General features: G+C 39.4%; 6 protein-coding genes and 1 non-coding gene across 8 annotated transcripts in view; 4 read left to right on the forward strand and 3 right to left on the reverse strand.

Moving 5' to 3' along the window:
• PGK1 (phosphoglycerate kinase 1) overlaps positions 1-6,245 on the reverse strand; it is a 123,359-nt gene extending 117,114 nt beyond the window's left edge. The window contains exon 1 of the mRNA XM_053473881.1: positions 6,241-6,245. The gene's annotated coding sequence lies outside the window, so the exon portion shown is untranslated. The remainder of the gene's footprint in view (positions 1-6,240) is intronic.
• On the forward strand, positions 315-3,922 carry LOC128503704 (putative defense protein 3). Its single transcript, XM_053473884.1, has 5 exons — positions 315-776; positions 868-980; positions 1,478-1,593; positions 1,801-1,865; positions 3,533-3,922. The coding sequence occupies exons 1-5, from the start codon at positions 578-580 to the stop codon at positions 3,628-3,630; spliced, it is 591 nt and encodes a 196-aa protein (XP_053329859.1). The 5' UTR covers positions 315-577; the 3' UTR covers positions 3,631-3,922.
• Positions 3,834-6,248, reverse strand: NDUFA1 (NADH:ubiquinone oxidoreductase subunit A1). The gene is made up of 3 exons (XM_053473887.1): positions 6,044-6,248; positions 5,783-5,872; positions 3,834-3,974 (listed from the first exon to the last, which is right to left on the reverse strand). The coding sequence occupies exons 1-3, from the start codon at positions 6,143-6,145 to the stop codon at positions 3,954-3,956; spliced, it is 213 nt and encodes a 70-aa protein (XP_053329862.1). The 5' UTR covers positions 6,146-6,248; the 3' UTR covers positions 3,834-3,953.
• A 1,016-nt stretch (positions 6,249-7,264) lies between these two features.
• On the forward strand, positions 7,265-13,314 carry UPF3B (UPF3B regulator of nonsense mediated mRNA decay). The gene is made up of 10 exons (XM_053472798.1): positions 7,265-7,490; positions 8,563-8,669; positions 8,753-8,859; positions 9,307-9,405; positions 10,029-10,139; positions 10,334-10,377; positions 10,675-10,863; positions 11,151-11,296; positions 11,736-12,036; positions 12,410-13,314. Exons 1-10 carry the CDS (start codon positions 7,377-7,379, stop codon positions 12,554-12,556), a joined length of 1,365 nt encoding a protein of 454 aa, XP_053328773.1. The 5' UTR covers positions 7,265-7,376; the 3' UTR covers positions 12,557-13,314.
• Positions 13,315-15,013: 1,699 nt separating this feature from the next.
• RPL39 (ribosomal protein L39) lies at positions 15,014-17,498 on the forward strand. Its single transcript, XM_053472438.1, has 3 exons — positions 15,014-15,151; positions 15,797-15,900; positions 17,319-17,498. Exons 1-3 carry the CDS (start codon positions 15,149-15,151, stop codon positions 17,365-17,367), a joined length of 156 nt encoding a protein of 51 aa, XP_053328413.1. The 5' UTR covers positions 15,014-15,148; the 3' UTR covers positions 17,368-17,498.
• Positions 16,059-16,187, forward strand: LOC128504162 (small nucleolar RNA SNORA69). Its single transcript, XR_008355395.1, has one exon. It is a non-coding gene; the product is annotated as a small nucleolar RNA SNORA69 (small nucleolar RNA).
• A 2,932-nt stretch (positions 17,499-20,430) lies between the features above and the next one.
• Positions 20,431-22,640, reverse strand: SOWAHD (sosondowah ankyrin repeat domain family member D). Of its 2 annotated transcripts, none has more exons than XM_053473423.1 (2): positions 22,371-22,640; positions 20,431-21,740 (listed from the first exon to the last, which is right to left on the reverse strand). In XM_053473423.1, the coding sequence occupies exon 2, from the start codon at positions 21,580-21,582 to the stop codon at positions 20,665-20,667; it is 918 nt and encodes a 305-aa protein (XP_053329398.1). In that variant the 5' UTR covers positions 21,583-21,740; positions 22,371-22,640; the 3' UTR covers positions 20,431-20,664. The 2 variants fall into 2 exon arrangements, with proteins under 2 accessions (XP_053329398.1, XP_053329399.1); XM_053473424.1 differs by having other exon boundaries at positions 22,359-22,640.
• Between the last annotated feature and the right edge of the window lie 3,687 nt (positions 22,641-26,327).

Raw genomic sequence — 26,327 nt, forward strand, 5'->3', positions numbered from 1 at the left:
CCAAAGACTGTTGAAGAACATCCCATGACTTCAGTGTTAACACCCAGTGAATACTTTGATTCGTAATACACTTAAATAATGTATTAATAAAGTAACATTTCATACTCAGTGAGTATGTGTTTAATACATGACAACTGGAATGGTCACGGGCCCGCGGGCAAGCCAAGGGCAAGCCAAGGACACTTCTTCTAGATTGTTGGGTGAAATTCTTATGTATTCTATTGCCATTTTATGTTCCAAATGCTATATTCAGAGCCGTTTTAAACATGCAGCCCTGGGGACAGCTTGTGTAGGCACATATCTCCATCTTTTGCCTGGGGCAGCTACCGTTTTCCCCTTGTGTTATAGATAACCCTGTGTTATAAGCATAAATTAATAAACTAAACGTTGAAGAAAACAGAAGGGTGGCTTTAAAATATCTTGATTTCATGGAAACATTGATTTTACAGAATATTATGGCTTACGGAACAAGTATCCTCCCCTTTGAATCTATCTTGATGGTTAAAGATTGATTCATAAACTGTAATGACAGCAGTCTCTCGCTGCCTGAGTGTCAAGGAGCGTACATATCCCAAAGATGATTCTGTTTGTACTCTCTAAAATATTGATTTTGATAACACTCGTCAAGATGTCTTCTCAATACCCAAATGGAGCACCAATATCGGTTTGCCAGACAATGATTCCAGGTCATCAAGGAACCTTTCCACAGCCAAATCCTGCTCCATATATATTCAAGATAAGCTCCAGTTCATATAAAAATGGAAAACCTATAAGAGGTATTTATGTGCATGATAGTCAGCAATATAATAACTTGAAATAGATTTTCCTGTTTATGATACATTTTTAATGTATGTTTGCCTTTTAAAGTCCAGATATTGGGTCCTGGATACAGAGGTCTCCTTTTGGAGAGTCGTACATACGATAAGACAATGCTCATTGGCAAATGGGTCTTCCCACCAAATGACACCAAGATTTTGCAGGTAAATCAGAATATTTTCAGATGTTGGGTATTTGGGCTGACAGTAGTATGTAAGGAGCTGTATTCTACACCTGGGAAAGTAGGTTTCTAACAATATTTTCATTTGTAATCAAGGCAAGTGTACAAAGTGTGTGATTTACCAGAGATTACAGAGTCCAGCGCGAAATAATAAATGCTTAGATTAGTGCTTGTATCCATGGAGGAGATATAACTAATATGATTGATGGTACGATTTCTGCTACCTAAAATAAATCTCTGCTATCAAATGCATTAAAGTGCTTACGACAGCAGTGTTAAGGTTCATTTCCATAGCATACTCGAGCATTTCATTGATGTTTTGTCTAAATGCAATAGTACTTTTAATGATGCAGTCACAGCAAAGTGTCATGTATCACCCTGTAAACCTGTGTGTGGTCTCTGAAAACTGGGGTTAAACCCTTCCATTCTCCATGGTAATGGTCAATGCCAGTATCTCACAAATGTTTAATGTGTTTTAAGTGTCCAGACAATTCTGACGGCGCAATTACTCACTCCAACACCAATTTAAAAACACAGTCAACAACCTATACGTGGATGCCGCCAGAAGAGGATTGTCCACCAATTATTTTCTTCATGTAAGTGTGGATCAACCTTTATACCATTTACAACATATACCTAATTCTCTATAAAACATACAAACAGGACCCTCGTTCCAAAATGGGTATCTGGTCACTTGTGTCAAGAGACACTTTGCACTATTATAAGCATAGTATAGAAAAACAAAAAAAAGCTAATTTACAAAAGGTGATTATTTTTAAATATTGTATTTTGGTTTCTTAAAGAGCAACGGTAGCAGAGTCGCATGATGTGTACTGGCTTGGAGTAAAATCTGCGGCTATTTGGAAAGGTAAATTTAATCCTGGAAAACAGCTAGCATGCACTTTGTAACATGATATTCCACGTTATCGTCTACATTTTAGCAAAATGATCCAGTAATGTTTAGATTCATTCACTAAAAAAACACTAAACACTAAAAAAAAAACCCTCACAAGTCTGCTACTGTAGAATGTACTGCTTCATTCATTTAGGACACTGGTACACACACATGATGTAGAAGTGTCTTTGCTTATTTAAATGGTATGGGACCAGCAGAGCGAAACCTGCAGGGGGCGTAAGAAGTACGTCCTTTTATACTGACTTAAGGACAGGCAGGAGTATGTATGTTTTTATATACGGGCATGAATGTCTATGCATAAGTGTATGTAAGCATGAATGTGTATGTATATCTGTGTGTTAACATGAATCTGTATGAGAAAATGTTTGTATGTACGAGCATGAACGTGTAAGGGTTTGTGTGTTAGCATACGTGTTTGTGTATGAGAATGTATGTGTAAGTGATTTGAGATGGAGTGTATTTTAGAATGAGTGTATACATGTGTGTTAGTATGAGTAAGTGTATATGTGTTAGCATGTGTAAATGTCTGTGTGTTTATATATGTGTGTGAGAGTATATGTTACAAGAAGCAAAAGAAAGCAGATAAACCGTTTGGGGGCGATGATGGCGCAGACCAGCTGTTTTGGGACAAAGATAGCACAGACAGAGTGTTTGGTGGTTAGGATTGCACTGATAAGCTGTTTGGGAGCAAAGATGTAGCTGTGGGACATGTTACTTGCGAATTTGGGGTGCCCAGGGCTATTTTCGCACAGGGCCCTGTGGTTTCTTGTTATGCCCCCACGGAGATATGAACTCCTATAGTGTAGTATGTTAAATCTTAATAAGTCAATGTATGCAGCATCTGACGAAGCTTTCAAGCATAGCGCGTCTATGTCGACGAGAGACATACATTTTTGGCACCCCTCCACACGTTATATTTTTGGAGGGGTGCCAAAAATGTATGTCTCTCGTCTACATAGACGCGCTATGCTTGAAAGCTTCGTCAGATGCTGCATTTTGAAATGTATTAAATGCATTATTATTACTTTTAATTCTCTCCTTGCTACTTTTGGCCTAACATCCACTAATCAGAGCAGTTACCGCTCAAAAAGGGTACGAGTCTCCCCTATATGACACCCACATTGACTTATTGAGCTCTAAGTATAGTATGTTCTACATACTGTCTGATTATTAAGCATTAGCTGAGGATAATTGCTTACATTTATCCTATGGATATGTGCACTAATCTCTTTAATAAATCACTGTGGAGCAAGTTGTAGTGCTGTTCTTGTTTCACAGCACTTTATTACTTTGTAGGCCAAACCGATATTTACTTATATATTTCCTGTGATTGGTGCAGCTGGCAGGCAAAAATGCATTTGGGGGAATTCTGCAGAATTCATCCATATGTTTTCAAGGGGGACATCAAATATGTAAAAGGAACCATATATCATACGCATTAATGTATAAATGATAGCTGGAACAATTTTCAAATCAAATAAGGAATGGGTGATGTCACACGACAGTGTACTCAAGCAATTTAGACGAAAAACAAAAAAACATTTTTTGGAGAAAACTTAATTTCTGCTGCAGGCTTTTCATTCTTCCATTAAAACTAATATCTTTTAAATACTTCACAGATCCGGAGGCGACATGCGGCACGAGCCATATTACCTGGCGAGGAGTACATTGCACAATTGCATTCTTTCAGCTGGCAATCTTTTTAGCATTTCAATGACACACGCAGAAATACCTACTTTTATCCTTTATAAGCAATCATGTATGCTAAACACAGTGGAGTACGTTATGTGTGATTACAATACGCTTTACTAGCTTAGTGATACCTTTAATTATAAAGCATCTAACCAAGTCTATAAGCTTAGATACGGCTCAGTGCCTTTAAAACTTAAATTATGCTTTTATTTACCAAAACATGGGATATTAGTGCTTTAAAGAGAAGATTTATTTACTTTAAATATGTACATGTCATTTTATTAAAATACAATAAAATGAAACGTTTGTTTGGTGCATTCAGTGTTTCTTCATGATGTATTCGGCCAGTTAGTCAATGTTTTCCAAACCCTAAAAGAGACAAATAGGAATACATTTGAAAATGTTGGTTACTGGAACACAGTATTATATCCTAAGTTTGAATATCCTTCCTTCTCACCTCATCAATCAAGTGGATGCCATAATATCACAAGGAATTGCACCACATTTGAATTGTTAACATTACTCAATTTTTTACCCCATAAAAAAATAAGAAGAAAGAATATTCCAATTCCAGTTTAACCCCTGTTCTCTCCAGAATCAGCATTACGTTGGGCACAATATTCAATCGAGACTCAGTGAAAAACGAATGTACATGCTGTCCGACTATGAACAGATCTGTAAGCGAAGTCATCTACAAGATGCGCTACGCTGTGACCAATCATTTTCTTACCCGATTATCCTTGCCAAAAGCCATATTTCAAAGTATTCATTGGAAAACTCAATGTTTGGACAGGTGGAAAGGTCAATTAACAAAAACACACAGACTGGACTCACAGTAACAGTAAGATATATGGAGTAAACCCCCCAAGGAACAAGTTGCCTTACCCACTATGAATCTCTAGGTTTAGCACAGGGGTGTTCAATACCAGAACCAGAAGGCTGGAAAGAGGACAGAGACTCTGGGTTCTTGGCTAAAAACAAGTACTTTAATGAAATTTAATTGAGATACCTGTGCTAAAGTGCAGATGCCCTCACATTATGTATCATTTACAGCCCTTGATTTGAATACAAGTGGTTAAGTGTGACTGAATAGAGGTGGATGAGCTGCCTGTGGCACAGGACAAGCCAAGCCAGACCCCAGCCGGCTTGACAAGTTCATGTCGGGCATGACCTTGGCCACAGGTCTTTGCATACCACTTTTGTAGACATTCATGACAGCCCTGTGACAAAGGAATACCGGAGCCAGTACTAGTTTCAGCTTGGCTTCTGATAACCTCCTGCCCCACCTGGGGGTGCCAGATGTCAGGCCTGTCTGCAGCTTACCAAACATTACCAGAGAAATGCCAAGTGATAAATCTGAGCTTACCTACAGTAGTCAAGGACAATACACATTACATATCCAATACTGCATTATTAAACAAAGCATTGCCCTATTCTGCTAACATTTTTTCACAACAAAGCGATGGGTTTAGAGATACATTAGGGAGAATTTCTATTCCCGTTAAGCTTTTTTCTGCTAAGAGCACAAGATTGAACCCTGCCTGAAAGCATCAAAGCCAAAGTCACACTAGCAGTCTAAACAGGCCAACACATCGTCAGATTAAAGAGGGCACATAGATTCAGCACTATTTCTGCTAACACCAAATAAATTAAATTGTAAGCTCGCAAGAGCAGGGCCCTCTTCTCCTTTGCACCAGTTTATTCTTCTGACTGTAACAGTGCCGCGGAATCTGCCGGCACTTTATAAACAAATGTCACGTATGGTAATACCGTAACTAGGGGTCTGTGAAGATGCGGAAAGCAAAAAGACGTTGGACCATTAAGGAGAAGGGCAGCCGCAACTCTTGCGTCAGCCCTGCATAATTAGCATAAGGGGACCATGCTGACACCTCACCAATTTAACTATAAACCACACAGGGCCAGCACAGCTCTTTTTGCAGGTGAACAGCACTGGATCTTTATAATATATAGCAAAATGAGCTGAAACACAACCCTCAGCCTTTACTGAATGAACCCCATGAAGCCACATACACAGGAACAAGTCGCTCCCCATAACGATATTCCTTAGAGAGTTACTCACATCGATCATGGTTTGGTTCTAAATTAATCAAGTAACTTCTACATTAAAGGAACCCAATTGTACAAAAACACTTAACAGAAATTCTAAAAAGCCTTACCTTTGATTTGTAATATCTTTTTTCCCCAGACACTCTCCTATCTCTCTCCATGAGATACCACTGATACTCATACCGGGCGATCCTCTTCTCCTGCACAACACATTACTTTATTAGTAACAAGCAGCCAATAAGTAAAACACCATCAAAATACCGTAAATAAAAGCCAATAAAGGTGAGTTTCCACAATAATCGGTAACAAAAAAAACCGTATGTCATAACGAGTGTTCTCCTTGAGAGAATAGAGCAATTTAAACGTATCACCTTTCCCCCATTCGTTAACCGGTGTATCCAGGCAGTAGAGAGGCCAGGGACCATGAGGCATCCCGCCATGATGGCAAAGCCCGGTAAGATCTCGTACCACATAACTCTTCACCGGTTTCTCCGAGCACCCTATACGGAAAAACCCAAAGAGAAGCCGCTCAGGGTCACTCTCCCGCCCCACAATGCACCGCCAGCACTAGCGTCGGCGCGTCATAAATGTCATAACGCTGAAGCCGTGAGGCGACCATATTTCTCACTGGCAAAACTAAAGACTACAGTGAAAAGCCAAGCAAAGATTCTTTGCAGCAGATGAAAAATGAAACAAAATGCAATATGATAAAACACCCTATTATTGTTACACGTATAAAACCTAAATTATTAGAAATTGCAGAACTAACCCTCTGACGTCATGTTTGGCGACGCTTCCCAAAACGTACATGCGCATTTACTGGTTGCCATTCTCTCACCGTAATTTTTTATTGGTAGACCTACAACTCGGGCTTAATAAAATTCAATTTTAAAACAATTATTTTTATTATATTTTTATTGCAGTTTAGTGCTGTTTGTATAACGTCCAGCCTTCTGCAATGTTGCGTACTGATTCGTCTCTGGTACCATATTTTGTACATTAGTGGGTGTATTTCGGAAGTAATATTTTGTGGGGTATAAACTGTTAATTAAGTTGTATTTGAATTTTGAACCCAGGAACCGTAACTGAACGTAGCTGTCAGAGTAAATAAGCAATAATGAAACAAAAAAGGAGTTCTAAGCAAAACATGACACCTAAGCCTTAAACTTCGTGTCTCCGCAACGGAGACATTTTGGTTGTATCAACAACGAAGAGCGACCGTTTTACATACGTAGTTACCGTTTAGCACTCAAGTCCACAAACAAGTCATATACACAGTATTTGGTGACGCCTTGTAGCATCCATCTTGCTAGAGGAATACTTTTTAAACAAAAATCGCTGTAATTTTCTCAGGATACCCTTAAACTGTCAATGGTATGATAATTATCATGTTTTTATTTCGCAAAATAATCTAAAAACAAAACATTGTATTTTGCGCTAATCGAAGCTACGTAGCAGACCGATAACGCCCCATATTTATTTTTTTAACAGTTCGAGAAGAAATTAGATTATAGAAATACGACGTATAGTTCTCAGGAAAATTCCCCACTCAAGATGGTCGCTATTTCATAGCAGTTGGTAGTCACGTGACGTGTGCTTCTGTCCAATCAAAGAATGGGACTGGGGATTGCTGGGGAGAAGTAGAGCGCAGCAGTCACTTACTTCTGGTCACTTAACACTGTATTCTACCTCCAATACCGAGCCATGAAGGAAGACAAAGAAAACACAAAACCCAAGGAGAGGAAAGGGGAACAGGGATTAGGGGAGGACGGGGACAAGCTGGAGAAGGTGAAGGAGAAAAAGGAAGTCATGAGCAAGGTGAGATGAGTGGGAGGAGGATTGGGAGGCCTGGGCCTTATATACACACATGGGCGCAATATTATGATGACAAGTCCAGTGATCGGCTGCTTGCGAAGTGTCACATTCCTCTAGCACAGTACTGATGGCGCATAATTGCTTTGGGGAGAATGGTGTTTATTCCATATATCATTTCCATCCATAGTTCATTGCTGTATGTAATGTAAACATTTAGAACTTGGCACTTGGCAGCTATTTGTGAATCCCAATATCATCTAGTCCTCAAACACATGTGCAGGTCTCATAGATGTTTATTTTTGTATAATATTTGGGACCCTAAAATGTAATAAATACATGGATTTGATTAAACCTGAATTGTGTTTAGGTGTCACTGGACTGTGAATAGAAATATAGTTTTGACAGCAGATAAAGAACCATATAGCCCATCAAGTCTGCCAAGTTGAACTGTCCCTGGTCACGTTATAGATTATACTAATTATGCTTTATACTAATCCAATGCATGTTTAAATTTCCATTAACCACTTCTGCCGGGAGGCTGTTCCACTTATGTACCATGCACTCTGTAAAGTAAGAAGGCAATACGGGTAAAATCATCCTCTTCACTTTAGATGATAACCGGGTGGTGTAAAAAGCAACATATATGTACAATGTTAATAATCTGCACACACACTATATACTTGTAGTAATAATAATAATACATTTAAATGCTACATTGGAAACATGTATACTACCTCTGCCCAAAACGCTCCCAGAAATAATTCGTGAAGCAAAGTTCTGTCTCATTTCTAATTATGCCAGTACCTTTTAACTGTCACATGACACAAAAGCAGAGATGGACTGTTGTCATGGAAAATACTTCTTAAACTTTTCTGTTTTGATGTGTCCAAATCCTTAGTGGAAATAATAAAATACGACATCACCTAAGATTTATTTTATAAATGCAATTAATGTTTTGTCTAAGTGAAGCAACATCTTTAATACGTCAATGCCAGCCAAAAACGATACCAAATCAGAAGCTTTCAAAAAATCCAGGATTTGTTCATTTCATATGAGAGCCTTCATGTCTTTACAGGTAGTTATCCGTCGATTGCCTCCCAGTCTTACCAAAGAGCAGTTGGAGGAGCATCTCCAGCCCCTACCGGACCATGACTACTTTGAGTTTTTTGCCAATGACTCTAGGTAACAGCCTCGTTCCTGAAAATATATTTTCTTCCTATGTTCCGCTTGATAAAACATTGTAATCCCTTTTGCTTTTTCTGCAGTTTTTATCCTCATACGTTCTCAAGGGCGTATATAAACTTTAAAAGTCAAGATGACATTGTGTTGTTCAGAGATCGCTTCGATGGATATGTTTTTATTGATCACCGAGGTAAGAGCATTCTGTTTTCCAGTGATTATTATTGTTTGCTTATTAAGTCTAAACAATTAGTAGATTTCTCCATTACATTTACATTGGTTAGTGGACATCAACTGTTATTAACTATTGAAAAAACATGCATGGTAAGGCCACAATAAAATCCAGAAATATCAGCAGAAACTACTATTATGGCATAAGTGGTAAAAAAATAAATATATATATATATATTTATTGCAGTACCAATCGTGTATTAATACAGCTGTGAATTAACTGACATCGATTATTTGCTGCCAGCACTGAAACTCATACCTTATAAAAGCATCACACAAAAAATCATGTAAGGTCAGGGAAAACCATTATACAATATATACACATTATAGAAAGTTACCCTGAAAGCTGACTCGTAATTGGCCCCTGTCTTATTGTCATTGAAATATTTGTCTTTTTTATTTTTGGCAGGACAGGAATATCCTGCGATAGTGGAATTTGCACCTTTTCAAAAAGTAGCAAAAAAGAAAACCAAGAAGAAGGATTCAAAGATTGGAACTATTGAAGAAGGTAAAAATATTAAAATATTTTATTTAAAAAGCACTATATATGCTGTATGCCCCAGTCCACAAAGCAAAATCCATAAAGACATGGCTGGATGAGTTTGGTGTGGAAGAACTTGACCGGCCGCACAACGCCCTGACCTCAACCCCATAAAACACCTTTGAGATGAACTGGAACGGAGATTGTGAGCCAGGCCTTCTCATCCAACATCAGTGCCTGACCTCACAAATGCTCTACTGGATGAATGGGCAAAAATTCCCTCAGAAACTCTCCAAAATCTCTTGAAAACCTTCTCAGAAAAGTTTATATGACCTTCTTTGCATGCGCCTACCCAGAATCCCTTGTGGTTGTGGCAGCACCATGAGATCATCAAATTCCGTAGCGCTGTACAATATATAGCCCTTCAGTCGTACTCATGGCAAGAAGTAAAGTATGTTTTCAGTTCCTCAGTTTAAATGCTATTCTAGTTTAATGATGTCATATTGATAAAGCAGAATATCTGTAACGATGGTGTTGAGGGTCTAAGTTTAGCCTTTTGATTTCACGCGTCAAGTGCCTCTGCAGATTGTTTTAATTGAACGCTGCTAATATGAGAACAAAGTGTATAATCTTATTTTTCTGTTGCAAAGATCCTGAATACAGAAAATTTCTGGATTCTTACAATGTGGATGAAGAGAAACTTACATCAACTCCGGAGACTCTACTGGAAGAAATAGAAGCACGGAACAAAGAAATGATAGGTAAAGGTTCTCGCATGATGTGTAGCATATGAGGTTTTATCACCTGTACTTCTAAAGGGTCCTACTGCGTTATATATTAGAAGCCACCGCAGTACAGTCACATAATGAAGTGTGTGTGTATAGTTTGCACTGTTTACATATGTTTCCCCTGGCTGTGCTAATGTTTGGTTGATTGTTCTTTCTCTTTTCCTTAGCCAAGAAGACAACACCACTGTTAAGCTTTCTGAAAAATAAACAGGTATGGGCTCTTCATAGGTTGTCTAATTTGTACATAAAAAAGTGATTGCCCTTAATACACAAAAACAGAAGGTGTCAGAAAATGTTTTACCCCAGTTACATGAGATACTGTCGTAGGAGCATTGAGTGTCCCTTGTTCTAAGAGATCGGTAGATCATATTAACCAGGCTGTTGGTTAACAAATTATATATATATATATATATTGAATTACAAGCATAAGTTTCTACCATCTGACATCACCATGTATAAAACAATTATACGGCCATTTTTACCGGTATACTTTACCCTCTCTCCCCAGCGCCTGCGAGACGAAAAACGTGAAGAAAGGAGGAGAAGAGAACTTGAACGGAAAAGACTACGTGAAGAGGAGAGGAGGAAGTGGAAAGAAGAAGAAAGAAGGAAAAGGAAAGATGCAGAAAAACAAAAGAAGTTTGAAAAGGCTCCAGAGAAAGAGACTGAGAGGTCCAAGGATGAACCAAAAATCAAGGTAGCTTTCAGTCATTCTTGCACAAACCCTAAGGAGAAACCTAACTTGTATGTGGTTTGGTTTCCAGTATTCAGGGAGAGATGTATCTTTCAATCTGGGTTTGAATTATGTTTAATAGTAGATCCGAGCCACTTTTTAGTCTTTCTATTAGTTTGCAGCTCAGCTGCTGTCAATTAACGGAGTATTACTGTGAATTATACATTGCATTTTTTATCGCTGGGGGTTTGGTAGAATGTCTAGGAGTTCTGTAGAATGTGTAATTAAACCGAGTGTATTTACTTTTGCAGCTTCTCAAGAAGCCTGAGAAAGAGGATGAGAGAGAAACAGAAAAGAAGTTTAAGCCCAGAAAAAATGAAAAGGAAAATGTGAGAGAAGAGCGGGTCTCTACCGCAAAGAGATCGGATGGTGAAGCTGGGGAGGAAAAGTTGAAAAGGTGTGTGTGTTTTGATCTGAGAAAACATCCAATTCTGCTTTTAAAATAGTGGTAGTTCCCTGACCTGTACTCCCAGATAGTCATAATATTACCATTCATTTCTACAAGTACCCAAAACCCCACTACAAAAAGCGGGAAGCATATTGTGCTCTTGGGTGTTCCTGATCTTGCTGATCAGTGGGCTGTTTACAGGGGAGCTTTCTGATCTCCCTAACCGGCTCATTTGCACGAAGCTAAACCGGCGGCGCTTCCATTAAGGGGATTGAGGTATTTATTTGAAACTGAGTCACACAGATCTTGAAATTTTTATTGGTGGAATAGAAGTAATGATGTAATGCAAGTGGGCATTTAACTGATTCTTTCTTATTTGTATAGCGAGGTTAATTTTAATGTGGAAGGGATATCCAGATTAATTTTAATGATCCCTGTTTCAATGCAGAGGTGACGATGAATATGTGAAGGAATACAGAGAGAAAGATTATGAAAGAGAAAGACGACTCAGGGAAAAGGAAAAGATGAGATACCATGAAGACGATCGCCGTAAGCCAAGGGAACGTTACGAGAAAGACCGATGTTTCCGGAGAAGAGAAGATGATTACAGGAAGGAAAGGGAGACTATGAGAGACAGAGGACGGAAGCAAGAGGTTATGGATTGTTCGCACGGCGCAGATAAATCTGAGAGAGTAACACGTGAAGAAAAGAAGGAGGACATGGCCAAAAGAGATCGGATTAGGAACAAGGTGGATCTTTTAACATTACCTAGAATTGGTGCTTTCAGTGTATACTTCAAATAATCATTTATACATTTAGAAAAAGGGAAGACAGAAACTGCATTATTTTCAATATATTTATTTAAAATGAAAAATTGGCTGCATGAAATAATATAGCTCTTTTCACAGATCAGCAAATTAAATCTATGAAGTTAAATTTTTTTTTTTCAGTGCACGTAGAATAGAACAGTAATTATCCCCATATTATATTGACAATAACGTTTCTTAAAGGAAAGCTCTACCATTTTATTTATTACAAATATCACATTAAAATGAATTTTCAAAAATATTGTATTTTCTTATTTTAAGGTAAGGTATTAATTAGATTGTCATTGTTTTTCAGGACCGTCCAGCGATGCAGTTATATCAACCAGGAGGAAGGAGTAGAAGCCGGCTTACTCAACCCGAAGAGAGTCCGGCTAAGTCTGCGGATCAGACCACAGAGAAGAAGCAAGAGAGTGAGTCCAATGTCACCCGAGAAGGAGAGTAAAAAAAAGCGAGACGGCTTGGTGCCCTGCCCATCATGATAACCAAAGAACACAATCTGCAATCCAGAAGTGCCTTCGTAGAGGAGGAATCGAGAACAGGCAGGAGGAGAAGTGTCAAAAGGAGAGCTTTGGGGCGTCAGTGGGGTAATAGAGGATGATGTTTGGCTAAAACAAAAAAAAATCTGCTGGATTTGAGAAGACCATGTGTGCGACTGGACAGTCTTTAGAGCTACAGCCATCGTGGTGAGACAGATGGAAATTTCTAGTTTACAATCTCAGTATTGTGGCCTTAATGAAACACAAGTCCTCCGTTCCTGTGTTGGCAGAGGGTTATGACAGAAGAATATTTTTGAATGTCCTTTTCAGCTTGATCTTAACAAGGGCTGAATACACAGAGGTAGCCCAGTATTTCAGTTTTGCAGTGTAGATGTTAAGATGTTGGCTTTTTTGATTCGTTTACCATGCAATCAAGAGGTGTTTTCCTAAGAAAGTATAAACTCTGCTGTAAAGATGTGAAATAACTGTTGCAGTGTGTTTGGTTTGTGTTTTTTTTTGTTTTTTTTTTTTCTCCTAATTATTTTCTTATAAATCTTTATTACTCACATTATGAGGTCTGCTTTGAGATAATCGCAAACCATTGATTGCTTATTTTATCAGAATGCCTCCATTATATAAAGAGTTGATCGATCTTCTTGAATAAAACCTAAATGTTTTCTTAACTTTTATTTTCTAAGCTAAAAAATAAAAGGAACTTTGGAAACTCTGATGGTACATTTCGATTTCAATGAACCATTTCATAGTATAAACCTCTGGGACTTTCCAACAGATTCAGCTGTTCTAAGGTGAAGAGATGCCGAAAGCCCACGCTGCTTCAACTATTAAGATACTCACATTAAAACAATATTTTGCTTGGTCCTTCGATTTAACAACTATAGTTCTTATGAAATGTGTGTCCACCAAAAAAATCCCTTTGTATGTACGTATATTTTAATTTAAAAAGTGACAATTTACAGTGTAATGAAAGGTACAATCAGTGCAGCCATAAAAGTCAACTTTTAGCAAAGTCCGAAAGGGAATATAGATAGCACTTCTCATAAGGAGTTAAGAATACAATCTGCATGCGCAAAGACTTTCCGAACAGTATTGTAGGAGACATACTGCTACGTTTGGCTAAGCAGGCGGTAAGAAGCGAGTGAGCAGTTTTGCTATATATACAGAGTTCATATGTCAACCAGAACACAGTAAAAAACCAGGGGAGTATTAATGTAGTTTAAAGACAAATGGATTAAATTGTATGTCATCCAGAAGTGTTTTTATTCTGCAGTCATACGTACGGCTGCTAGTGTTGAGCCAGACCACAATTTCACACCATGTTTACTAGGAGGTGGTATATCATGCATTATTAGAACTAAAAGACATTGATTCCTTGCGTTTTATTTGAGAATCAAAAGGTATGATGTAGAATCACAGCCTTTAAGGTCCTGACTTCATTGGTCAAAACTCTGGGCGTTCTAAAGAAATATCTGGGGCTGAATATAAACAGTTTACCTGGATGTTAAGTAATGAAGACTGTTGAGAACTGCTGAGTAGTTTTCTCCTACTGGTCTCCCATCAGAAGTCTTGCAGTCATACTTTGTGATTACACTTTTATGATTTTCAGCTTTCCTATCTAATAAAATAAAATATGATTCCCTGTAGAAAGGGATTGGCGCTCTGACCAGACAACTACCTGCAACATGGTAACAGCTGATGTATTGCTGGATCCGCTTGACGTGTGCAGGTAATATTGTCTGATCCTCGCTAATATGAAGAAAGACATCGTAACGTCTCAGGTGCCTCCACACCTTTCCACTAAAAATAAATAGTCCTGGAAACACACAAATAAAATGTAAATTTATTTTCATCACAAAAAAAGCAAAAATTATTTTTTGTGGGCTCCCTTGGCCAGGATGGCCAGGATGTGTCACACAGCGTATGTCATGTTTTTTACTAGGTATATGGTAATATGTCGTATGCTGTCACCCGCATGCACTACGTGGGGTAGATTGCAATCATCTGTTTAATTATTAGGAGAGGTACATTTATTTATGATGCTCGTACTCCTCTGTTCATAGGGATGCCACTGTTTGGATGAGAGGTGCATTGTTTAATACCCCAAGGAATAATAGTGGTGCCCGTTATTTGGGTCAAAGCCATTTGGCCATCTAGGTATAAATTGTAGGGTTTATTGCGTACGATTTATTTCAAAAGCTGTGTGTAAATTAAAATATAACTTACTATTTGTCAATGTTTATGTGATATACTACTTTTTTCCTGTCTACCCATTGTACAGCGCTACGGGATATATAAAACAACAATAAATAATAAATTGGCCAGAACAGACCTACAGATACCACGAAAGGAGAAATAAAGTAAGTAGCGCTGCAGAGTGCCTCAACACCAGCAGGTGGCGCGCCTCCCTCCAACCTCTATCCCCACGGAGAGGCTAGCTAGCTTTGTCTCTCTATGGTTCCGCACCAGTAACCTCTGCACTCCGGCTTCCGTCTTTCTCTTTTTCGCCCGCCATTGTGGTGATAGGGCTGCATAGATTCACCATGGTGAGTGAATCCGATTCCATCCTCTTATTTAACGTCGTGTGGCGTTCTCAGACCCGCAGCCAGGGCTTTGTCCCTTAACGCTGCGTGTGTTCTGTCGGGTATTAATTAAGGATATGAGGACCAGTGAGAATATAAATGCAGATGTCTCGGCGACTGGGGAATGGGTCTTCGCCGACTCTCCGTGCCGTTTCGTAATAGGCTTGTTTAGGAGGCAATGATCGGAGTGATCTGTCCCGGGCGATATGTCAGTGGGTTCGAAGACGGAGCTTCATATCGTAACATCGGAGCTTTAGCTGCCATTGTGTGCATAGGCACCGTTTCTTCTCCGCTTATTCTGTGTGGATGAGGCTGTTCTCTGTGTTTTAGCCGCCCAAGTAACTTTCGTATGCGAAGTAAGCGGATGGTTCGGGCACACCTTCTTGTAGTGCTTGTCTTGCTGTAATGCTTTGGCATTAGTGTGTATTTTGTACATGTATCATGTTCTGGACATACAGAGTAGATGGTGGCTTGTGTGGTGATCGTGTAACTACTGTAAGTGTAAAAGTTGTAGCAGAATGGAGGGGCATGTCAGCTAAGCTAAACTCTCTACCCATCAAACTGCTTCATTCCGTACATGTCTTCATTCTTACACTCTTGTTCCTGCAGTCATCCCACAAGACGTTCAAGATTAAGAAGTTTCTTGCCAAGAAGCAGAAACAGAACCGGCCAATCCCACAGTGGATCCGCATGAAAACCGGCAACAAGATCAGGTATGTTAATTGCCCAATAAATGTGGCTTTGGAATCGCTAGAAATTGTCTTACGTTCTTGTACAGAGCATTCGTTATGTTTTGTGGGAGCATCACGTTTGGTAAATGATGATGTCCTCTGCTCTTTGGCTTGTTGTGTGGACGTGGGCTACAAACACGGAAGCAGGTTGCAATTGCAGTTCTTCATTCAATTGGTTTGCTGCCATTATCCTGCTGAGAGTAAAGATGCCAGTTGTCTTTCAGATTTCCCCTTCATGTAGGAGAAATCATACACTGGCATTGACAGTGAACACAGTGCTGGTCTTCTGGATTAATATTCAGGCAAATGGTCCCATGGTCCACCAAAATAGACTTGTATGACTGTTGGTAAAAACTTTGCATTGCTTTTCCAGCAAAAGCAGATATAACTAAAGTTTGTACCAGTTTCTGGCATCTTTAAATTGCTGTAAGATTCTTTGGGGGGGAATTCTCAGTCCTTCCCTTTTTATGTTTAAGTGTATACTAATGCTTATTTAGCCCTAGCAGCCCTGGCTGGTGTCTTACTGGCTTACTATGAGACCCATTCATGGCCAAGCTAACATCCTGTTGATCCTATAATGTTTGTTCCCTTCATATTCAGGGAACTGTTGAGGTCTGCATTTCATACAATGTACAAAAAAAGCTGGGTACTACATGACCCCGATAATAAGCCATAAACATATGAAGCCAAGTAAAACCAGTACTTAAAGTGTTGACGTTATTTTCTGCCTTTATCGTGTGTTAATCTGTGACTTTACAGTGGAACTTATTGCCTACTTAGTGTCCTTTTGGATAAAATCGGTGCAGATTTACTTACCGTATTGGCTCGGATATAGGCCGCCCCCTAAAAGTTTGGTGCTTTTTTTAAAGTATTTTTTTCTTAAAAAAAACATGCTGCCACTCTGTCTCCCATACCCGGGCGTCGGGCGCTAGACCCCAAATATAGGCCGCACCCCCACTTTAAAGACTTAAAGTGGGGGGGGGAGTGCGGCCTATATTCGAGCCAATACGGTATTTTTAAATGTTAAGAGCCAGCTTGGCTGTTACTGCACTACGTTTAGCTGTTAAAATCTGTTTCTGAATACTTTTGAGTCATTGTATCTGCTCTCCCATTTATTACATCCCCTATCACCAACCTAACACTTCACAGACCCTTTATAAAAATTCTTTAGGTTTATCATCCTGACATTTTTTACTCATTTTCATGTAACGTGTTGGTGTCAAAGATAGTAACTACTACTAAAGAAATACTAGCAACTTAATCAAATTTGCTGGACTGTTACTATAGGCAGATCTTTCATACTCATTCCCAGAATTTATAACCCTAACAAATACTTGTGTTTAGCTGTAGTTTTGAAGCAAATTCAAGATAAGACCTGACACTTTTCTGTTTTGGCACAGGTACAACTCCAAGAGGAGACACTGGAGAAGAACCAAGCTCGGCTTGTAAATGTGGTGTGGATGGCGGACCAAGCACTTTGTGGCTTCTTCGGAAAAACCTGGTCGTCCTGTTGTACAATCTTTGTCATCACTTCATAACAACATTTGATGTTTCCATTTGGAAATAAAATGTAAAAATCCGCCCTCGTGGCTTCTACAAGCTTTGTTTTGTGTGGCAAATTTGTGGGCAATTGGCTTGGGTAAATGTATTATGCATGGTATTGTGATTTAGCCAACTCTCTTGCTTAGGTAGGCATAGACAGATTCTATTGACACTTGCTACATAGCGGAAGGTAGGTATGCTTTTGGGGCACATGAGTGCCCAAACTAGCCAGCCACCGTACCGTTTAGATTTATCTGACATTTGCAATAGTGCACAATATGTACCTACTACAGCCAAATGTTTAGGCTAAAGGGTTAATCTCGGCGTAATAGCAGTAAATCCTATTATATGAAATCACAGGATGTGTCGTCAAAATGCCAGTAAAATTGCCTCTAGGCCATATTATATTTGCCGGTGTTTTGCGTTTAGTTTTAAAAAGCCAGTAAAGATCTTCTGAATGTGATGAAGTAATGTTACCCAAGTCTGTCTCATTATACAGACACTTTATCTCAAGCTAAAAACATTTACACTTCTGTGCTTGTATATGGCTGAGGCCGGCGCTTGGAAGGGAAACCAGATGCATAGATGGAGTTCTGACAACTGCGTTTGAATGCAAAATGACCTGTGAGCGTGAATAGCTCTTGTGTGCTTCTGAAAAGTAGGTCCCATGTTAAGGCACAAAAAGTAATGTGTAATGGTACATTTCCATTGGCTGCCTATTACATTTTAAGTAAACATCGGCACACCCTGATCAGAAAGTTTCTTAAATGTTTACACTTTTGAAATGAGGAAGTTTTCAAAGTTTCCTGCGCAGGATGTGCTAACACCCTTAATACAGCGGAGGAAGTCCTTCTAGACATGATAAACTAACTTCTTTATCAGGCATCCGAAATTTGGATGTCATGCTTTAAAATTTGGATAAAATTAGTAATGAACTAATCGTGACTACTAGGGTACAGCTTGTAGTTTTTATTATATGAAAACTATCATTGTTTGAAACCATGTGGCTATTCCATAGTAGTTTTCTACCTGTCTATGTAATCTCCCTGCTCTGACCAAGCATAGTGTGATCTACTACGTGGTCTATTTGGTTCTTCACAACACAAGTATAGAAATCATGGACTCGTGAGCATGCTAGAGATATATTCGCTGGGTAAACACTGCTTGCTCTGCAATGCTTCTTTACTGCGTAATGTTTGGGCAGTTTATTCTATGGTTACCTGTCATTAGCTAAAATCAAAGCGCAGTCCAAAATCCAGGGTGTATCCCCATCTCTTTATTTTGAGCATCAGAGCTACAGATGGATAATGTTGCAAGATAGTTAAGAATGGGCAACTTCTGATTGTACAAAACTACAATATGAGATGGAAAGCCAAGTTCACCATCCAGTACCTTGATTCAAAAAGTAGCTTAATGGTTAGGGTGGGCATCATTATGGCATTTTGTCAGACATGTCAAAAACTACACTTTGCTCCATAGAAAGCATTTTACGCAATTTACTAAAAGTCATGGCTGCTGGATTTTATTGCAACTTAATATAAATGTATATCCTCACCAAAAACAACCACAAAGCCAATGTAGAACCCCCCCCACACACACACACATTGGACTGATAATGCAAACAATGGTTAGGGACCTTCCTAAAATACTTTTATACTGTAAATAAAATATTTGGGACAGGTCTACAACTACTGCTGTGTCAATTTGTTTGTCAGTGTCCGATGCATATTTTGGCCTTAGACAATTGCAAAACCTAGTGCAACGTGGTAAAGACACCACCAAGTCAGTCACCACCAAGTATGTCATGTGTCATCTTGCTCAAAATAAAAAATTATTAAAAAAAACACGAGGTATTTAATGCTATTTATTCAATTTCTGTCAGTACTTTAGAGTACAGAAATTCTATTTTCAATATTTTATGTATTGTATCTTCACATGATTATTTGTTAGGGCACCGCATGACTGTCAATGGATGGGTTGTATAACGTTCCCTCAAATCATGAACCTTTAAAACTATGATTTCATATAATAGAATTTATTAGCATGAGATTTGCGCCCCCCCCATGACTTCATAATGCATCCAGTGAGCTAAGCCGTTTACACCCAATGTATAGTAAACGCAGGAAGAATTTGTGGACGTAAACTCGATGTTTTAACAATACATTATATGGGGCCGGCCATAGGTCAGATTTTCATACCGTAGTAGATGGGAAGCCGGAATATCAATTCTGCTGCAAATCCCCCCATTGGTGAATAAACCCCCATTGGGCACGTGGTGTTCGCAGGAAGACCAGGGATACTGAAAAGCCACTGAGATCCTCGTCAGACATATGGGTCATAAGGACATTTTCGTGAATGAATAATGTCAAGTTATTAAATATCACTATATCTTCATTTATACAGAACAGCAATTTATATTTACATCTGTGTGTATAGCAGTAACATGTTATTTTAAACAATAACCCAGTAACAATTCTCTCGGAATTCACGTTTTAAAGCAGATAAGTTTAAGTGACTTTTGCATTTGTTGATAAAAATAGAACTGCGAATTATGTCAAACCCTCCAACAAGTCGTCCTGTGATCCTGAGGGGTTTATTTACTAAAATAGCAATTAGATGATTAAATTAAAGGCCCGATTAATGATTAAATACATTACTGTCTAGGTACCAAATTAAGACCCTCAGGGCCCCTAGGAACATGCACCCACGGTGCCATAGTTGTAATCTCAGTTGCAGTAGTCCACACAGTGAAACTACTTCTAGGCGACCAATAGTGGTCTGACATTTTCCTTTAGTGCTTGGGGACCTTAGGCACATGGTTGGTATGCCTAATGGGGCAACCCCAGTGGCTCATGGAAAAGTACCAGGTTAGCCCTGGATTATGTAACTTTAAATGGGTAAAATTTCAAATTTACCTAAAAAAATTAAACAATGCATAAGCGAAACGCATCAGGGTTCATCCTTTGTAATGCTGAGTGGAGTTGAAACGTCATAGCTCACTACAATTCAACCTGAAAAAACTTTTAGGTCACCTTATGACTACAGTTCCCATCATCCACAGTGAGTCCCTGCATATAATACACAGACAAAACAGACAATATGTTGATAGTTACAGTTTTTACAGCCCTGCCTTCAAGGAAAAACTATCCATTCCAGTTCAGCGCCATGTGATTTTTTATCAATAACTGTACCTTGGAACAGGAGTTACCAGTTCTTGAAGAATCTGTAGGCAGTTCTAAATAGCCTTTGAAAAGGTTCTACTGTGATTGGCATTCTAGGAGCAGAGTCCACCTCATCGGATCTCAGGTGTGCCGTAGAGGTGGTTGAATGGCAATTATTATTACTGTTCATTAGAAGAAAAGCCCCATTCTCCTCATCTTCAGGTGCCCCCAACAGTTCCTGAAACTGCCTAGCAGATCCTGGTCGCAGGTATTGCCAAGGTTTCCTTCCATTCTGGTCCCTGACATGGACATTTGCATTATATGCACCAACAAGCACCTTTATAAGCATGCCATGCCCTTGCATGGCTGCTATATGTAGTGGTGTGAGACCACCACTAGCACGGGTATTAATATCCAGTGGGTAACCATTTGCTCTTGAAAAGTCCATGACGCTAATCAGATCCTCATGGTGACCATGCTTGACTATCCAATGGATTACAGAGTAGCCTGTCACAAAGTCTCTCTTATACAGGAGGCTTGGATCTTCTTGCAGGGACTCCTTTAGCTCATCATAGTTACCCTCTGCAGCCATTAACATCCATGCATGCTCAACAGGGTCTAATACAAAGCCGGTGTCGCCAGAGTCTAGTTGCTGGTCATCTTGTCCATCACAAGTATCAAAACTAGCTGCAGAAATCCAGGCTCCTCCAAAGGGCAGTGACCCTGTAGTATTCCAAATGCTTCCTCGAATGCCTTTCTTTCTCTTACTTATTGTAGCAGGCGAAGGAGTCCTGTTCAGGCTCTGGGCATTCCTCATCTTGGGAGACCTTGCCGCAACACTCCCTTGTGTGTTAAAGTTGGAATATTTTAAAGATCTGTACTTTGGTAGAGTAAATGAGGCACCAGCTTCTTTCTCATTATCCTGCCAGCCTATAGATTCAGGTTGTAGCTCTTTATCCATTTCCACTGTTCTGCTAGGCAGTAGTCATTTAAATAAAGGTACTTTGCAATCCTGGAAGTCCACCTGACTCTGGCGCATGAAATACAATTCTGACAACAGAAAACAGATAGAGACAGCTTCTTCAAGATGTGATCTGGGCAACTTCCTGATTCTGCTTCCTAAAGACCAAAAATAATTGAAAGGAGGAACAATTTGTTTTTCTTAAAGAGGCAGTAAAGTCCCTTTGTACACATTAATAAACACACAAAGTCTTACTATGCGGAAGAATTCAAGATTAAACAAAAGCATAGGGTGGATCTGGTGGGTCAAGGAACTTATCAATGGTGGACTGAAAAACTAGGTACAGAACTGTCGCAAAAGTTAAGTAAACCTAAGGTTTACGTTATCTAATGATTAAAGACAAATTTAATTTTTTACCAAACCTAGTTGGTTTCACACATACAGCCCTGGTATACTGGACACTTCTCCAACCCTGTTCCTCCCTCTCACCTTTCAGAGACCGCTGTCTTCACTGTAGCTGTATTACAACGGGGCCGGGTAACGCGTGTTACGTGACCCTGCTGAGTGCCACCTGGGTTAGCATGTCCTACAGCAATACCGTGCCCAAAATACAGACTATCCTATGAAAAAACTTTATAATGTACATGCAATAACTTAAATCTGTCACACATTTTAAATGTACGGCATATTGTATTTAATTGTTTTAAAACCATTGCCTTCATGACATCTGCCTTCTACAGCAGGCCATTATTATACATAATCCCAGACATACATACGGGTTTCCTTACAGGTGAGAGCGCTCATTAGAACCGTGCTTCCAACCTGAGCTCAGCACAATGCTCAGCGTCCCTCCCTCTTCTTGCCTTTGTCTCTTCCGCCTTCCACTCTGAGAAGCTGCCAGTGCACACACATACCAGCAAATACATAGATATCCGAGCAGCGGCCTCTGTAACAGCCTAATAAACAGGTTTGGTGTGTTGACTTCTCTGGCTTTACCTTCCGACAGGATAGTGGAGAAAGAGCAGCACAGAAACTAACATGTCCCCAGAAACAGAGGTCACATGTGAAGGACCTTAGTGTAATTGCTTACTTCCTTCTTCAGTCCTTGGAGAAAACAGCCACTGCTTCAATTATCTGTATAAATAAACTGCTTGGTAATGATTAATCCTTATTCATAGGACATAAAACAATCGCAAGAACATTCTCTATTTTGAGTTTGTAGGCATGCATCTTAGCTGCCATTCTCTTTCTTTATTATATTCATTCCTGGCATTTGCTCGGCCCATATCTATTTATTGATAGTCAGTCCGAGGAAGCAACTACACCTTATTGTAGTCCTTTTGCTTGATTTCGCTGGTTTTAATATATTTTTTATTTTATTTATTGTTTTATATAGCGCCATCAAATTCCGTAGCGCTGTACAATGGGTGCCAATTCTTTGTATTATAGATCAATGGAAGCAACGGACACAGATATTCACACATTATAGCATCAATGTAATGCGCACGCATAGCCCTTTAACTTTATGGGATGTTTCCAAAGGCAATAAAATGCAAACTGAAGTTAATGAATGAACAACCCAGCTTTAATTATATACCATATTTAATGTTACTCTAGTACTTAGCAATTAATTTAGTATCCATTTTGTTGAAGGAACAAATCTCTGAAACGCCATTTTAAGTGCAACATTTTTTTAGATTTATTTGGGACCGTATAGTTCAGAGGGTTTGATTTAAAGAATAATGTGTTTATAAATAACCTATAGTTTACAGTAGCATCCTGAGGGTTGAACATTTTATATATTAAAAACTAGACAAGGGAAATTCTTGAAAAGTATTATTGAAAAAGATTAATATTATTATTATTTTTATATAGCGCCAACAATTTACGCAGCGCTTAATACAATACATACATTCAAGGGATATGACAAGACGAGAATTGACAGACTAAGACAAACCGACACATTAGGTGGAGAGAAGTAATAGAAGTGTTTTATGGGTGAAGCCATGTAGTATCCAGAAACTCTTAGATGTGTTATTAAACAAATTAATTACATCAAGAGAAGAATTGGGGTGTACATTAAAAATGAGTTTTGTCCTCTCTCTGTACTTTATTCATTAAAGAAAGAGTTGGCTGGAAAGTTGTGTTTGAGCTCTTTGAGCTTCTTGAAGGACCAGTGAGCTTCTTCTGCAGAAAAAGCTTGGCTGGCCCATATAGGTTTCTTCAAAGCCTCCTGACACATTGAATTATGCATTATACAGGGTCAACTCAACCCTTCATGCTGGAGTAAACGCTTCATAATAAATAGTGAACTGCGGGATTTGAAACAGTTCTCCTGGCAACCACTCTGTGTCAGAGAACTGTGCATTGCAAACAATATATACTCCATCCCTAGCAGGAGATGCACTATGGTATGATATAACACAACATTTCCACCCCAGTGATAAAAATACCACTTGCTCTTATGTTATGCCATAAATGCAATGAGGAGTTATCCGCCGATCACCCATAACATTATGGCCACCTGCCTAATATTGTGTAGGCCCACCTTTTGCTGCCAAAACAGCCCTGACCCGTCGAGGCATGGACTCCACTAGACCTCTGAAGGTGTGCTGTTGTATCTGGCATGAAGATGTTAGCAGTAGTTCCTGTAAATTACGAGGAGGGGCAATTGAATTTAGATCTGGGGCATTTGGAGGCCAAAGTCAACATCTTGAACTTGTTGTTGAGTTCCTCAAACCATTCCTGAACAATTTTTGCGTTGTGGCAGGGCATGTGGACTATTCCCCGGGACGTTTCCAGCCCTGTCGCTCAGGGTCCCAACGATGGATCAAGTCGCTTTTTTGGAACATGACATCCTTGGACCCTGCCCTCTCCATCGGTACCCTGGGATTGTCGCCGCTACCCTGGGATCACCCTGAAATAGTGACTCTTTGTTCAGTGGGCATTTCTGGCCATAGAACTGTATGGGGGCGCTGGGCTGTCTGGTGGTGATGGGATTATACTCCTGAGGTGGGCTGAGTAGGCTGCTATGACAATTTATTTTCCTTCTCAGGAAGGCTCCATTGTATTATGGTCCCGCTTCGTTTCGCCAGGGCTAGTTTCGTCCAGTGCTGAACGGGTTAACCCCTGGTGTCTCGAGAGGTGTATAGCGAGAGGTATTAGCAGTAGAAAGAGGGAAGTGCTAATGCCGTTGTACAGAGCACCGGTGAGACCTCATTTGGAGTATTGTGTACAATACTGGAGACCAAATCAACATGATAAAGGAAGAGAGTTTATTTAAAAGAAGAAATACTACAGAAACAAGAGGGCATAGTTTTAAGCTAGAGGACCATTCAGAAACTGCGCAGACCGGATGGGCCCAATGGTTCTTATCTGCCAACACATTATATGTTTCTATACTACGAATTGGTGTATGTATTTGTACGCGACAAGCCATATATACAGTGGTTTTCACCCCGTGGTATACGCCGCCCTTCAGGTACATCCAGTACCAGGCCAACTCAGCCAGCAGATGACAATTTAAAGACTTATAGTGGTGCTCTACATTTTTACAGTGTGGGGCTCCATGCTAAAGGTGTGTAGAACAAGCTGTCGGCACCAGCCCACTGGGCATATTCAGTTATGACTTTGGCTACTTACTTAATACAGGGGCACCTGGACAGAAAAAATCAGGTAAAAAGTACTCGGTGGAAAAGCTTATAGAGAGTATTTTCAATGACTGCAAAGAGGTGAAATAAAAATGAAGACAATATTTTTTTAATTAAAAAATGGTGACCCTGGGAGACCTCAACTGACTGAATGCAGTGAATGTAACTTTATACTACTCATCCTTACAATTTGCCCCAGTTAGATTTCCCAGATGCATCTATTTTCTCTAGTGAAACTTAAATGCTAATATCCACCAGGGGGAGCTATTTTCATGTCCTATTGCAGTTCTACACTAGTAACCAGATGACACCTAAAACAGCTTTCACATCCTACCACCTAATATGTCCTTGACCCTCCACACTTTTTTTAATCGCATTTTCAACAACAAAATTAATTTGTATCCCCACACCTTCATGACCAATGTTTTTTTCTTCCATAGTGTCTGATGCTTTTTTGGCATTTTACTACATTTGTTTAATCACAATGTGCATAAGGACATTTAGGGTTTTCGTTAATACCATTTGTATATGTATAATCCATAATTTATTATGGGTAATATCCTAAATCAAATTACAATAATTCATTCCACAAGTGGAGTAGTATCGTACTGATTTTATAAGGGATCCAAAATCGTATTATATATAACCACTCATATAACTGTTTGTATAGTTCTATATTGCATTTGTATGACATGTCCAGGTAGCAGGTGCAATGTACAGCTCAGTGAAGTACACACTGTACTATCCATCACAATTATCCCTCTTTAGAAAGGAGAGACCCTCTTTTAATTTGTTTCTAGGTTTCTGTGCCACCGTTGTCCCCAAACAGATTGTCTGTGCCATATGTGGCACCAAACAGCTTGTCAATGCCCCCAAAGAGCCTGCCTGTGTCATCTTTACCACCAAACAGCCTGCCTGTACCATATTTGCTCCCTGCATTCAATGTTACACACATCATAATAACAAGTTGTTTGGGAACAAAGATTGCTCAGTACCCCAAACAGTTTGTCTGTGCCACTGTTGTCTACAGATTGGCTGTGCCATATTTGGCACCAAACAGCTTGCCAATGCCCCAAACAGCCTGCCTGTACCATC

This window comes from Spea bombifrons, chromosome 8, assembly GCF_027358695.1.
Source record: "Spea bombifrons isolate aSpeBom1 chromosome 8, aSpeBom1.2.pri, whole genome shotgun sequence".
NCBI classification, from domain to species: domain Eukaryota; kingdom Metazoa; phylum Chordata; class Amphibia; order Anura; family Pelobatidae; genus Spea; species Spea bombifrons.

Bases quoted from the DNA above. Each gene is read 5' to 3' on its own strand.
- NDUFA1 (XM_053473887.1), bottom strand. From the start codon at position 6,145: ATGTGGTACGAGATCTTACCGGGCTTTGCCATCATGGCGGGATGCCTC. The intron at 5,873-6,043 runs GTGATACGTTTA...TGTGTTGTGCAG, and splicing joins GGTTAACGAATGGGGGAAAG to GAGAAGAGGATCGCCCGGTA. The intron at 3,975-5,782 runs GTAAGGCTTTTT...TGTCTCTTTTAG, and splicing joins AAAGATATTACAAATCAAAG to GGTTTGGAAAACATTGACTA.
- RPL39 (XM_053472438.1), top strand. The intron at 15,901-17,318 runs GTATGTTAATTG...GTTTTGGCACAG, and splicing joins AAAACCGGCAACAAGATCAG to GTACAACTCCAAGAGGAGAC.
- LOC128503704 (XM_053473884.1), top strand. From the start codon at position 578: ATGATTCTGTTTGTACTCTCTAAAATATTGATTTTGATAACACTCGTC. The intron at 777-867 runs GTATTTATGTGC...TGCCTTTTAAAG, and splicing joins AAATGGAAAACCTATAAGAG to TCCAGATATTGGGTCCTGGA. The intron at 1,594-1,800 runs GTAAGTGTGGAT...GGTTTCTTAAAG, and splicing joins CCACCAATTATTTTCTTCAT to AGCAACGGTAGCAGAGTCGC.
- SOWAHD (XM_053473423.1), bottom strand. From the start codon at position 21,582: ATGGATAAAGAGCTACAACCTGAATCTATAGGCTGGCAGGATAATGAG.
- UPF3B (XM_053472798.1), top strand. From the start codon at position 7,377: ATGAAGGAAGACAAAGAAAACACAAAACCCAAGGAGAGGAAAGGGGAA. The intron at 10,378-10,674 runs GTATGGGCTCTT...CTCTCTCCCCAG, and splicing joins GCTTTCTGAAAAATAAACAG to CGCCTGCGAGACGAAAAACG. The intron at 10,864-11,150 runs GTAGCTTTCAGT...TTACTTTTGCAG, and splicing joins AGGATGAACCAAAAATCAAG to CTTCTCAAGAAGCCTGAGAA.